Raw genomic sequence first — 15,789 nt, 5'->3', positions numbered from 1 at the left:
TGTGGGACTAAACATATGGGACACAATAGGACTGCTTCTTAGCAGACCGCAGTGTAGGGAGCCACAAGGCACCACCCAGCGGTGGAGTTTTAGTGGGTATAGGACGAAACAGACTCGACACTGAGTCCCACACTACTGGGGGCGGCGCCGCGTAACCAGTGTTCATAAAGAATTTCTCCACCAACCCAAAAAAAAAAAAAAAAAAGTACGTCTATTTACAAATTAAGATAAAATGGAGGATAAAATGTTATGAACTGTGAAAACTCTTATTAATGTATCAAGTGTTCAAACTTATCCCCATTTACTTCTTGGCAGAAAGCAAGACGGTTTACAAATTCATGTAAAATACTACCAATTATTTCGGGTGATACACGTCTAATTTCATATATAATTCTATTTTTGAAATCTTCTACGTTGTTTGGCTTCTCAATATAAACTTTACTTTTCAGGTACCCCCATAGAAAATAGTCGCAGGGGTTTAGGTCTGGTAACCTAGCCGGCCACTCTATTGGCCCTCTTCGTCCTATCCATTTTCCTTGGAACACTGTATCCAAGTAATTACGGACATCTCGAAAGAAATGTGGCGTTCAAATAGCGTTGTCCTGTGAAGTTTTCTTCGAAAAAGTATGGCCCTATTACTTTGTTTTCCACGATACCAGCCCAAACATTAATATATTTACGGTACCGTCTATGAGCCTCAGTTGCCCAGTGTGGATTTGACACTGACCAGTACCGACAATTTTGCCGATTTACGACACCGTTTAAACAAAAAGTTGCTTCATCCGAACACAAAACTCGTAACACAAACTGATCAGGATCGTCCTCATTTAATTCGTGTGTTAGTCTAATTTTATAAGGATGGTATTCATTTGCTTTTAAGATGCGTCTTACTGACGTTTCGGCTATATTATTATCAACTGAAATTTGTTTGGAAGTTGCATTGTTTGGATTTTCTTCGACGGAGAGCAGAACGTTTAACTTTGTTTCTTCAGAAATTTTTGGACGATCTCATCTTGGCAAATTCCTAACATGAGCTGAAGTTATGAATTTGTGCTCTATTCTACTAACTGTTGACTGAGAAGTAGGATGGTTTGGGTATTTGGTATTAAACAGTTCACTTACTTCTTTTTGCGTGCGCACTCGATCCCCGTACTCCAGCATCATCAAAATTTCAATTCGTTGGGTTTCCGTTAAATTAGCCATAATTTATTCTGATAAAAAAGTATTAATTTTCGAACTGACTGTGACATTCGAAAATGGAGATTCTTTACAAGTGCAACCATGGATATAGAAACAATTGGCAGTGTTTATACCATTATTTTTCTCCTCGATTTTACCTTAATTTGTAAATAGACGTACTTATTTGTTTTCTTGTTATTTTAATGTAAATATTTCGGAAACATTTGAGTTTTGAGATTATACGAAAGTTTCTTGGAATTTCGCATATATTTCATAAATCCAATAAAAAATATAGCATTCCATTTAAAAAAAATGTCCGATGACGATGATATCTTTTTTTTTGTTTTACCCTGTATACAAAAATTTATGTGAAATAATGCGTAACTTAAAATAAAATTCGACGGGTCCGAGCGTTTTCTCAAAAAATCATGTCTCTAATTTTTATCGAATTTATGCGGAACTTTAGGCGGTCACTGTATACCCTATACTTAATACTTTTATAATACTAAACACTAGCCAGTTTTGATGTCAAGAATTAATACATTTATTTATTGTATTGCAGGAAGAGACGATGGAAAACGTAACAATTAGTGAACTCAGCTTTGTTCCCACTACAGAAGATGACGGCAAATCAATCACGTGTAGAGCAGAAAATCCAAATGTAACGGGGCTCTTTCTAGAAACATCTTGGAAAATTGATGTTGTGTGTAAGTTTATAATATTTAATTATCTAATTATTTATTAAATACACATATATATTTACCTTTTTCGAAGGTATTTTTGACCTTTTACCATAAAAACATGATGTAACCTTTAACTACATCATATAAATACTCAGCTTCGCTGAGGCCTGTGTCAAGCTTGTACGGGTTAGCTTGGGGGTTTACAGTTAGTCCCCTATATGCCAAGATTGTATTGGTAGGGTGTAGGTTAAATAGATGAACCCATTAATCTACCAACATATTCTCGTGTGTAGGGACAGTGGGAATAAAGTTTTTTTAATAAAAGATAACACAGTTTATTTGGTACTTTCTTTTTCTAGTGGTCTGAAACCTATTTGAGATCACTCGATTGTCCCCTTTGTACCTCTAGGTAACGTAAAGTCGGCGTCAGTGAGTTCAGCACATTTCTATAAGATGATTGAATAGAGCTCGAATGCAGCAAATTAAATACTGCTAAGTAAATACTGCAGATTTATATGAGAGCCGATGAGCTAAAACAAATGCCAATTACCTCATGCTTCAGAACCAATAAAGGTCTGACATAACACATACGAAATTTAAAAGAAATTAAATGAAATTAAATTTAAAAAAAAACAACGAAAGGATTAAATTTAAAGTGATATCCAGGGTAGTCACCTTGCCTGTCAATGTCTCCTTCTTATTTTATAAAAGAAGCTCAAAAATATACTAAGTGTGACGCTTCCAGACAATTAAATGCCTCTTTTTCACTAATGACACTGTAGTTAATAATATTAAGGAGAAATATTGATACTGAAAAATCATAAAATAACTAAATATAAATAAATAAGTCCGGCGAATCTACATTGTTGTAAAAACAAGCTTATTAAAACATAGTAATTCCATCTGATCTGACTACCAGCTTAAAATCCGTCAACGTCATGTCGGCCGATAAGGTCACTATAATGAGCACTACTGCCATGAAATATATACATATAGTGAAATGTTCAGACAGACATTTCGAAGCATGGGCAACCTGCACTCTGTCAAGTTAAAGGGAGAAAAGCTGAATTTAGTTACTTCAAAATTACAAATAATATTGTTAAAAATAACAAAATAACTGTTAATGCCGTAAGATTCCAAGTAAGTTCCTGTAAATAGAGAATAACAAAATATTTACAAAATTACGTTACCGTAAGATCATACAATTCAGGTGATACATAATGCAAAATTAAATATGAATGATAAATTAAATCTTATCTAAATAACAAAATGCATAGTTATCTTAACAATAGAAGTAGTACAATAGCAATAAAGACCTTAAACACTATGAGTAGATGGTAGTCTAAAACCATTGTTAAATAGCCAGTACTCAATGCCATCTATGCACACTCAGAGCAAGGGAACGGTACTATCGATTTATAAGTTTCGCCATTTTATGAGTAAAATGAAATGTTAAGATTGTTATATATTTAAATTATTTTAAGGAAACATTGACATGTTACAAAGATTTATACAAGAAAGCGGACCTAAATTTTTAATCAATTTGCATGAGTCCGAAACTCCCAGACTGCAAAATGGCATAATTATTGCATTTCTTGATGTGGGTAATAGACCGACAAAGAGAGACAAAGGTTAGACAGCGGAGTCATTCATATTTTAAGTATGTACATAATTGTTCAAATGCTAAACAAAAGAGAGAAGTAATTACTGTATTAACTGGAATATAGGTGTAGGCATCTGACTGTCTGAGTTAGAGATAGGCAGCCTGAATCTGAATATATACAGGGTATCTCAAAAATAATATAAACAATTTTAACAGCAGATTCTTTTTGAAAAAAAAAATGAGGTTAACTTAAATTTTCCTAGTCCGAAAGTCAAAGACAACCAAGATACAGGGTGATAAACTTATTGTAATTTTTTGAATTTCGGGCCATAAATATAGCATTTTTTTTTCGTTTTAACAAATTTTGGACAATTTTTGTTTGTTTGATATGGCAAATCTTAAAATTGGCATTTTTTTAAATTATGGTATAGAGGACCCAACAGCGATTTTTAATTTTTTTTTGTACATGTTCGTAATTTTTTTTTTAGGCTTGGCAAAATTTAATTTTTTCTTTGAAATATGCATTATGCAAATAGGTTTGCTTATAAAAGGTATAGTTTGAATATCTCGCTTGTTTTTCAAGTCGTATATAGCTCTCGGAAAAAACTTAAGTGGCGCCCCTTTTAATTACTCTTCGAAAACGACAGAAATAACCACCTTTATCTCAGATTAGCTGTCGCCAAACAAAAACGAATTTCGGCCCCGGTTCTTAGACTAATAGAAACTGACACAGTCTCCCGCGGCACTCTTGTGGAGACACTATTGGAAAAACTACGTTAGTGTGAATGAGAAGTTTCTTTAGTTTTATTTTCCTTCTACTAAATATTTTTTATTAGAAGCAACAGGTTATTTAAATATTCTAAAAATATATAATTCGTCTAATCACATTTTAAAAAGCTTATTGAAAATATTTATTTAATGCAGCAAGTAAAATATATTTAATTTACCTAATAAATATAACGAAAATCAGCAAATCGAAATGTCATTAATCATTTAAAAAAGGTAAATATTGTGCAGTTGCTATAGTTTTTCAACTCTTAATTTGACGATAAGATTATTAGGAAATGACGTAACAATATCTAATTGAAGATAATTCTTATTTTTTTAATACTGTAAAGTTAAATTACTAGAAGCACTTTCTCTTTAGAATACTATGGTTTCTTACCTAAACAGAAGAATATTCTATTGAGAGCTCATCAATAAAATATAAAGTATTGTCTCTAAGAAAGGTGTTTAATATAGATAGGAAAGTACCTCGAATGAGCAATGCCTATAAATAAACAGCTGATTATTTGGAATGTCTAAAGCTTGACAACTTCATTGAATAAAAAGTACAGACCAATCAAAATACCAACCAATAATCTTTTGCTTATAATGAAAATGTTTTGTTATTTAGATGAATGCATTGAAAATTATCAGCTGAATTGACTTGTTGGGTACAAAACCATACTGATGGTAAGCTGAAAATATTTTTTTTTCAAAGTCCTTTTGATGGCATTGGAGAAGTCGATCAATATTTTTCCAATATTGAATTACTTTTTTTGGTATTGGCTAATTTTAGCTTCAAAGAAAAGACCCAATTGAAAAATATGCATTAACAATATAAGATAGAGGTCTAGATTCAATGTAAGCTGTATATTTCCCATCCATAGCTGCTCAAAATTTATTTGAAAAATAATGGTTGATTTAAATATTTTATTAGGATCAGTGGAATTTAAAAAATATAGATCGATAAGGCATACTGTCTTCAATGGATGTATTTATACGATGATTTAAAAAATTAATTCATCTTTTTACCGAACATTTCTGCTAATTTAATGTTATCTTCATTATAATTCTTGTTACGTGAGTATTAATATTTAAGATTAGGCTGTTGGTTTTCGTACGATCACTGGCTTTGTTAAAATTTGTCATATTAGTTATTTATGTAAATTTAGTGTCCAAAATTAAATGTTGCTATGATTTATTGACTTTATATATATTCAGGCATGTCAGCTCTATAGTGTATTTTCTTAGAACTACTGTTTAGTTACAATGAAAGTAATGAATATTGGGCTTCAATTTATTACGTATTACTTCATATTTAAGAATTTTATTATTCATGCTTGCATTCATGTTTGCATTTTTGAGAGATTCCAAAAAACGGTAATATTTTTATATTGAAACCGCCCCTGAATAATTTCAGAAACAGTTTTATCAGGAATGAATTTTTTTATTTCTCAACGTCACAAAACTTATACCTGACTGGCGTTAAATTTTGAGTTTTGGGAAGTTTCTAAGAAAAACAAAAACCTGATTAAAAGTTCGCCGAACAAAAATACTAAAAATTTTTTGCTGAAATCCGGCAAGTACATAAAATAGAAAATACGAGATTTATAATAAAATAACCTAAATCATGGGCTTCAAATGAAAGGAGCTATTAAAAATTCGGTCCTACAGCTCAAATATTATATTAAAAACTATTTAATTAGTGCCTAGCAAATTTTAGGAATAATATTTTTTTCATACAAAGTACCTTTAGTATAGAAAAGCTGGACGTACTTTAAGTACTCTAACCCACAGGCCAATGCTATCAAAATATATTTCTAGTTAGCTATTACTGGTAAAGTCCAGTTCAGAGATCTATTAGAATCTTTGATGTGTCGCAGATGCCGCACTAACTAACCCGTGGGCCTATATCGTATTTATTTTCGCATGATATACATGTTTAAATGGCAAAATTTTATATTGTTTATCTATGAAATCATTTTAAATATACGTAAAACCTATTTTTTATTTTTCTTTCGAAAATGTCCATTTTTAGAAAGAAAATAATATCAAAAAATTGACCGCGGACTAAAATCCAAGCGAAAACATCTTGTCGAACTTGCATTGTCTTATTTATTTAATGTAACACGACGTTTCGGTTGGTAAGTATCTCCAACCGTTATCAAGTGTTAACTGTTTACACTTGATAACGTATTGATTCGGATATGCCACAAGGTTCAATCCTAGATCCTTTACTTCTCCTAATATACACTTTTGATCTACCAAATGTCAGGAATTCTGAATATGCTGATGACACCTAAGCTATAACCATAACTGCACTTAATAAGTCAATACTCAAAAGAACATAATTTAATTATTAATTCTTACTCTGGATTTGTTTTTGTGTTTTTGTGTTTGTGGTATTATACCTAAAGACCTTAAAATGTTTCGACCCTGGGAAAATAAATAAATCTCAATACCCAAAAAAGGAAATTTATATAATTTGAAGACAAAAAACCAAAACATTTTACCCTTTTGTGTCAAAAAGTAAATGTTTAATGCCTTAATTCAGAGAATAAATAGGCCTAAGTACTTTGTACCACCTATTCTCGCATCACTTATTATAAACACCCCACTGATAGCGCTAAATAATAAACTTATTAAATGAAAATTTTCGGTTAAAGTGATTTTATTTACTTAAAGCTTATCTTTTAATTAAATATTATCTAGTAACTATCCTTAATTTCTAACTTTATAAAACCAAACCCAATAATCCCAAATAATAAAACTTTAAATACAAATAAATTTTAAGGCCGGACCTGTGCAACTTTTCACGCTTCAGTGACTGCGACTGAGGTCAGACATTTAACAAAATAGTACGTGGGGATCTGTAGTCAAATCTTACGAATCAAATGTATAAATTAAAAAAAAAATGTTTCAAATATTTATTTATTTGATGGAACGATTAAATATCGCTTAGAATATTACTATATGACTCTTTCCACATAAAATTTTGCGATTTAAACATACATGCCATGTGACAATACAAGCAACACCGGCACACGGACTATTCGCGGCACATCAAAGATTCTAATAGATCTCTGAACTGGACTTTATAATAGGGCCTAGAGGCATGGTCGATTCTTTGTATATTTTGTATTTTATAGAGATTTGTATGCGAAACGTCCTACAGAGAGCTTCACCATATCTGATATTTAGGGTACGCATTTTACATTATCATTATAATATAGTGCAGTAAAATTGTTGTTGTAAAAAATAGAGAAATAAGTCAGAACCGACTTATTTCTGTATTCAAAAAACAGGATAATACGAAGAAGGAGCTTGGAAAATTTTAATCATTTCTTTCGTGCATAATGTATCTTGGATTTAAAGTTATAAATTTAAAACGATTCGGAATAATTGAGCACACCACTTCTATATGTCAGTCAACTAACAACAGAGTACGGGAACCCTATTTAAATAATTAAAAAATTCTTAAATTGGTGATCTAAAGTCCTTTCAAATTGTGTCGATTTCTTTCAGCTGTAAAATACCCCATAAAAACTAGAATGGAACTCTCATTTTTTTAATCATCAGCTTATAGGCTTTGCTCATTCGAGGTAATTTCCTATCTATATTAAACACCTATCTTAGAGACAATACTCTATATATAATAAATAAATAAGCTCTCAATAGGTTTATACTTATAAAAAACAACATCAATATACGATTATAACAAATAATAAATTACCTTATACATTACGACTGGGATATTTAGAAGTGCTCAAAATGGCTAATAAACAAAAATTACAAAGCTTTCCATGGAATGTAAAAATTTTATAATGCTTTATGTAATTTCAGCATAAAATCAACAAACATTTTCCAACTTTATTTTAATAATCTAAGAAAGGTTATTTATTTTAATTATAACAATCCCAAAAAAGAAATAATTCCCTAGCAATCTTTTTGGATTTATTTAAAGCTGTTGATACAGTGGAGCATGAGATTCTTTTTAATAGGTTAGAAAAATCATTTTGACTATTGCTTCTAATAAAAAATATTTAACAAAAAGAAAATTAAAAATAAAACTAAATAATAGTTTTCTTATTCACACTAACGTAGTTTTCCCAGTTGTGTCTCCACAAAAGTCCCGCAGGAGACTGTGTCAATTTCTATTAGTCTAAGAGCCGGGGCCGAAATTCGTTTTTGTTTAGCGACGGCCAATCTGGGATAAAGGTGGTTATTTCTGTCGTTTTCGAAGAGTAATTAAAAGGTGCGCCACTTAACTTTTTTCCGAGAGCTATATAAGACTTGAAAAAAAGCGGGATTTTTAAACTATACCTTTCATAAGCAAACCTATTTGCATAATGCATATTTAAAAGAAAAAATTAAATTTTGCGAACCCTAAAAAAGTAACGAACATGAACAAAACATATTAAAAATCGCTGGTGGCGCCCTCTATACTATAATTTAAAAAAATGCTAATTTTAAGATCAATCAAACTAAAAACATTGTCCAAAATTTGTTAAAACGAAAAACAAATGCTTAATTTATGGCTCGAAATTCAAAAAATTATATTAAGTTTATCACCCTGTATCTTGGTTGTCTTTGACTTTCGGACTAGGAAAATTTAAGTTAACCTCATTTTTTTTCGAAAGGAATCTGCTGTTAAAATTTGTAATTGTTTTTTTGAGATGCCCTGTATATATACAGATTCAGACTGCATAAGTGCATATCTCTGACTCAGACAGACAGATGGCTACACCTATATTCCAATTAATATAGTAATTACTTCTCTCTCTTATTTAGCATTTGAAAATACATAATTAAAATATGAATGACTTCGCTGTCTAACCTTTGTCTATCTTTGACGGTTTATTACCCACATCAAGAAATGCAATAATTATGCCATTTTGCGGTCTGAGAGTTTCGGATTAATGCAAATTGATTAAAAATTTAGGTCCCCTTTCTCCTATAACTTTTTGTAACATGTCAATGTTACGTTAAAATAATTTAAATATATAATAATCTTACCATTTAATTTTACTCATAAAATGGCGAAACTTATAAATCAATATTACTACTCTTTTGCTCTGAGTGTGCATAGATGGCATTGAGTATTGGCTATTTAACAATGGTTTTAGGCAATCATCTACGCATAGTGTTTAATGCGAAGAGGGAGCTTGGAAAATTTTAATCAGTTCTTTTGTGCATAATGTATCTTGGATTTAAAGTTATAAATTTAAAACGATTCGGAATAATTGAGCACACCACTTCTATATGTCAGTCAACTAACAACGGAGTACAGGAATTCTCTAAATGCGAAACTCATTTGCTGCAAATCAAAATCGGTGGCAGTTTTTTGTAATTAATTTTTTTTCTGGATCTTTTTGCATGTGTTTTATATCTCTAGAGCTCAACTATTTTAAGAGCAAACTATTTTTAGAATATTTGGTTATTATCTAATATACTGCAGATAGCTCTACGCAACTCATAAAATTTGGAAGATTTTCAACAATTAATTGCAAAAAACTGCGACCTCGGAGACATAATATACATTAAGCTCCTGAATAGCCGTTATGCCTGCAAAACGCTTTCTATAAATGTCTAATGCATACCCTTAAATCTAAGCTTTCCGTCAATGACTGACTATATCCAAATATTTTGTATTATATTAGTACTTGTACTTATTTCCTGAAGATCAGAGATTATTATAGTCCGCAGAAAATCCATGTTATCAGAGAAGTATCGTATCATCCGCAAATAGACCTAAATTTGGTCTATTTTCTAAGATTTTCGCTAAACATTAAGATTATAATATCATTTATGTATAGAAGAAAAATGAATGGCTATAATACAAAAATCTCATCCATTCTTCTCAAAGAGACCAACACACAAAATTGACGAAAACAAGGAAAATACACAGTCTAGAAAATACACAGTCTCACAGCTTATAGTAAATGGCTACAGGTGTTTTGCTCTAGCTAAAGTATCATCAGGCCTAAAATCAAAAATATTAGTCTAACAAAATTAAAATTTAAATCAAAATTATCCAACGTAAGGTGAAGATTTTGACTATATGTATATAATGGTAAGAAAATAAGAAAACAAACTAAACTAAATTAAGTTGCTAAAAACTAACTTAGTAAAAACTTAAAGTTAAAATGTCATTCACACACACGAGAACAGGATTCTTTTTAGCCTTTGTAATTTCCATTTTCTATAGAAGATCACCTTTCTTACCTTTAGGGCATTCTTGAAGTACTGGAAAAATATGTGTTGAGGCCAGTAAATTGTTAGCAAACGCTGATTTGGTATCACTGATGTTGGTATTTTTATGTTTTTCAAAAAACGCTTTCTCTACCAGATTGGTTAATGTGTGCTGCGTTATAATCCCCGCACTTTAAGGAGTAAACTGTTGATTTAGAAAAGATGTTTGCCTTGTCCATTACACTGACCCATTGGTTCTTTACATTATTGACCATCTTAAACGCAATTTTGAGATTTAGGGATTTAAAGAATCTAGCTCATTTTATAAAGTTGGTTCCATAAAGAACAGGGATGTGAAGGAATTACAACCAAAACATTATTACAACCATTATAATATAGAACCAAATCCACTAAATAATATATACTGAAATTATCACGAAAACTTATTAATTTAGGATATTAGTCGATTTTAAGAAAGACATGACTCGATTTTTAATCAGTTTTTTTTAAACACCTTCGTCAGGGTGGACAGTGGAGGTCTGTTACGATAATTGGAAGGATTATCCATTGCTCCAGCCTTTTAGATTGAAAGAACCTTTGTTGATTTTAGATTGGAAGGTAATCTACCTCATACTTACATAGAAGGATTTAATGCGTCAACTAGTACATTAAGTACCACTTCCAGAAGGTTTAAAAATGACTACCTTAAAGATTGACCTCCTACATTTATGTCGTAAGGTAGAAAGAGAAAGAAGTCCTGGGCTGGGATTCTAAAATCACGATTCGACACGATTACTCGATATGACTGATTCTAATACAATTTTCAGTCGTGAGTGTCTTGCGGATTGCCTAGTTTTTAACGATTCGTCGACGACACGCTTGGGTATATCGTATACACCAGACGATATATATAGCTTGTTCCTTTTTTAATACGTGCATAATGTAACAGCATCCTTTTTTAAACATATTTGTTTCATTTATTGTTTACCAATAGTCATACCAGGCATTTTTAGTTATTATATATATTATCTATGATACCAGGTTTTCATTAGTATATCAAGAAGCTTTCTTAAACACAACAACTAATAGATTTAATTCGACCCTATTTTCCACAACCTTCTGTTAATAATAGAGGCAGAGGAAATAGAGTTACCATTGAATGGGCAGTTTTAGTACATATATCAAGATTTTATGCCACATATTGTTACCAAAGAAGCATTGGACAAGATTTTAAATTTGAAATTAGCGAAACTACTACAAGTCATTGGATCCATAAAACTACTGAAATTATTGACAATCACCTTGCTGACCGATTCATTAATTTTTCAAATACAAGAGATTAGAGAAATTAATTAATTAACATTTATAGAGAGATCCAATTTCCCTGGTGTTCTAGGTCCTATTGATTGCACACATGTTGCCATATTAAAACGTTTAAACATACCAAAAGTGGATGAACACAACAAGTTTTTGTGATTTTCCATGAATTCAATTATAATTTTCCAATGGATAGTGATGGTTTTAAACGACAATTTTTTATTTTAAAGAAATAATATAGGCATATATTTAAATAAAAAAACACGAAGGCGAAAAAAATTAACAAAATAAATGAAAACTCTTGTGTTTATCAATAGAAAAGACAATTGACGCTTCCATCTGTCAAATATTAGGGAAAATAACAAATATATACCAAGAAACCTAAATCAAATTGAATAAAACGAGTTTAGCCGACGATTGAAATTTTGAATCACCCTTGTCGTCACGACTGGGTCGCGATCGAATTCGAAATCGTGATCGTATCGAGATCGAGTCGTGATTTTAGAATCCCAGCCAAGAACTGGCAAAGAGGACGAACTTGACCAATTGAATTGATAAGTTCCCATATCATCTTGGCCTTATTGAGGTTAGGATCCTTTTAGTCGAGTCACATAATAACCTCCTTGATAGGCAGAGAAAGAAATCCTAATCTGTCAAATTTGACAGTTGTATTATTACGTTTACAAGTGTCAGTGTCATTGTCAAACTGTTTTTATTTCCTAGATGAGAAAAACTGCGTGAAATGAATATTGAAAAATAGAGTAAAAGTGCTATCATCTTAGTCTCATTGAGGTTTAATCACATAATAGCCTTCTTGATAGACAGATAAAGAAGTCCAGGACCCTGATTCTAATTGATATTTCAGGTCGAAATAAATATGGTGACATCGAAATGCGACTTTGCGAGCCTTGCGGATTTCGGGTGAACTATGGATATGAAGTCATTGAATCTCGACTAATCGAAATTAATTTCAACTTGAAGAAAATGGCTAAAATTTTAATTTCGAGTCAAAATTATGGAATGGAATTAATTAGTTCTCAGACGTCTATTATTATTGTTTGTGTTTTGTGGGTAAAAGTGATATCCCAACCTTTCATCCTCTAAAGTCGAAATACTTACAACAGATATTATTTACCAACATTAAAAGTTATTTTTGTGATTAGACATAAGTATGTTTTAAAGACTTTTTTGTGTTATTAATAGATAAGGTACCTATTGTTTTATACATTAATATTTCTTATTTTACAATGTCTTGTGGGTACTTAGTAAACTTAGTTCCAAATAATGGCATTACTTTATACATATTTACTTGCTTTGGGGGAATTAAAAGTAGAAAAGAATAGTCGTGCACAACGACTTATTATAAAAATGTTCCGAGATACGCAAAACCCATTTTCATTGAGCAATACTCGATTTAGATTACATCTTGGATTACATCATTAGATTACAACTTCAACCTTCTACAAGGTTTATCAAGAAATAAATGTCAATTAATGAGGTTTCTAATGTTAACGTTTACGATCGCAAAACTACAATCAGAAGACAGATAAATAATATAAAATATAATCATGCAGTAATAAATTATTGTTGAGCGTGTTTTACATCAGCAAATTTGAATTAAATTTTTCAAAAAAAAGCCATTAAATAGTAAATATTACTCTGTGCGAAACGCTCACCTTTTATATTAAATTCTGGCAAAAGATGCAAATAAAACACAACACAGTACAACTTTACCTACACTTATTGGAAGTCTGAACAAAAAAATGTGGTCGATTCTCAATAGCCTTTTTATGCCTTATATGATAAAAAAGGTGTGTAGGCTATGAAATATAGTAGAATAAAACTTAAATCTTACAATTGTAAATTATGATCTTTTCAAAAAACGCGAAAATCGCATTTAAAAATATGCCGAATATGCACCATAAATGACAAATGAAAAAGTGTAGCCAATATAACATATATGCGATGCCAACATTATTGACTGAATATCCCTAGATGTAACTAACATCGAAATGATTGAGAATCGCTAACAAATACGCATATCATGACAGAGTCGCTTTGAAATATTGACATCGAAATGAAATAGAATAAGGACTGGAATTCTAAAATCACGACTCGATCTCGATACCATCACGACTTCGAATTCGATCGCGACTCAGTCGTAACGAGAAAGGTGATTTTAAATTTCAATCGTCGGCTAAACTCGTTTTATTCGATTTGATTTAGGTTTCTTGGTATATATTTGTTATTTTCCCTAATATTTGACAGCTGGAAACGTCAATTGTCTTTTCTATTGGTAAACACTAAGAATTTATTCTGTTTTATTTTATTATTTTTTTTCGCCTTCGTGTTTTTTTATTTAAATATATGCCCATATTATTTCTTTAAAATAAAAAAAGTCCTTTAAAACCACCGCTACCCATAGTAAAATAATAATTGAATTTATGGAAAATCACAAAAACTTGTTGTGTTCATCCACTCTTGGTTTTAATATGGCAACATGGGTGCAATCAATAGGACCAGAACACAAGAGAAATTGGATCTCTCTATAAATGTTAATTTATTAATTTGTCTCTCATGTCTTATATTTGAAAAATTAATGAATTGGTCAGAAAGGTGATTGTCAATAATTTCAGTAATTTTATGGATCCAGTGACTTGTAGTAGTTTCGCTAATTCCAAATTTAAAATCTTGTCGAATGCTTCTTTGGTAATAATCTGTGGCATAAAATTTTAACATAGTAAAACTGCCCATTCAATGGTAACTCTACTTCCTCTCTCTATTATTAACAGAAGGTTATGGAAAATAGGGTCTAATTAAATCTATTAGTTATTGTGTTTAAGAAAGCTTCTTGATATACTAATGAAAACCTGGTATGACTATTGGTAAACAATAAATGAAACAAATACGTTTAAAAATGGATGCTGTCACATTATGCACGTATTAAAAAAGGAAGAAGCTATATCGTCTAGTGTATACGATATACCCAAGCGTGTCGTCGACAAATCGTTAAAAACTAGATAACTCACGACTGAAAATTTTATTTAGAATCAGTCATATTGAGTAATCGTGTCGAATCGTGATTTTAGAATCCCAGCCAAGGTCACAGGCAATGAGCACTGCTAACATGAAATATAAACATATAGTGAAATGTTCAGACAGACATTCCGAAGTATGGGCAACCTGCACTCTGCCAAGTTAAAGAGAGAAAAGCTGAATTTAATAAAATAACGGTTAATGCCGTAAGATGTCAAGTAAGGTAAAATTACGTTACCGTGAGGTCATACAATTCAGGTGATACATAATGCAAAATTAATATGAATGATAAATCAAACTTAACTAAATAACAAAATACATAGTTATCTTAACAATAGAAGTAGTACAATAGCAGGAAAGACCTTAAACACTATGCGTAGATGGTTACCTAAAACCATTATTAAATAGCCAGTATTCAATGCCATCTATGCACACTCAGAGGAAGGGAATGGTACTATCGATTTATACTATTGAATGTTTCGCCATTTTATGAGTAAAATTAAATGTTAAGATTGTTATATATTTAAATTATTTTAAGGAAACATTGACATGTTACAAAGATTTATACAAGAAAGCGGACCTAAAATTTAATCAATTTGCATGAGTTCGAAACTCCCAGACTGCAAAATGACATAATTATTGCATTTCTTGATGCTTGCATTTCTTGATTTTCTGATGGGTAATAGACCGACAAAGATAGACAAAGGGTTAGACAGCGGAGTCATTCATATTTTAAGTATGTATGTTCAAATGCTAAACAAAAGAGAGAAGTAATTACTGTATTAACTGAAATATAGGTGTAGGCATTCCTTTTTTGTGTTATTACTAAATAATGTATTGTTTTATAAATTAATTTTATAGTGTCTTGCAGGTTTACTAAGTACCTGCAACATACTAAGTACCTACTTAGTTACAAATAATGGCATTACTTTATGCCTATTTACTTGTTTTCTGCACAATGTTAGGTGATAAAGCGAGAATGGAGCTTCATTAGATTAAAAAAAATAATTACAT

The 15,789-nt window shown here is 31.0% G+C and overlaps 1 protein-coding gene across 1 annotated transcript in view; it reads left to right on the top strand.

Annotated features, from left to right (window-relative positions):
• The window catches only part of LOC126744772 (nephrin), a 737,132-nt gene that overhangs the window by 569,681 nt on the left and 151,662 nt on the right, over positions 1–15,789 (top strand). Inside the window, exon 6 of the mRNA XM_050452323.1 lies at positions 1,742–1,886. Coding sequence (XP_050308280.1) covers positions 1,742–1,886 — 145 coding nt within the window. The remainder of the gene's footprint in view (positions 1–1,741; positions 1,887–15,789) is intronic.

The sequence above is a fragment of the Anthonomus grandis genome, chromosome 14, assembly GCF_022605725.1.
Source record: "Anthonomus grandis grandis chromosome 14, icAntGran1.3, whole genome shotgun sequence".
NCBI lineage: Eukaryota > Metazoa > Arthropoda > Insecta > Coleoptera > Curculionidae > Anthonomus > Anthonomus grandis.
This window is presented reverse-complemented; position numbering and strand designations above follow the sequence as displayed.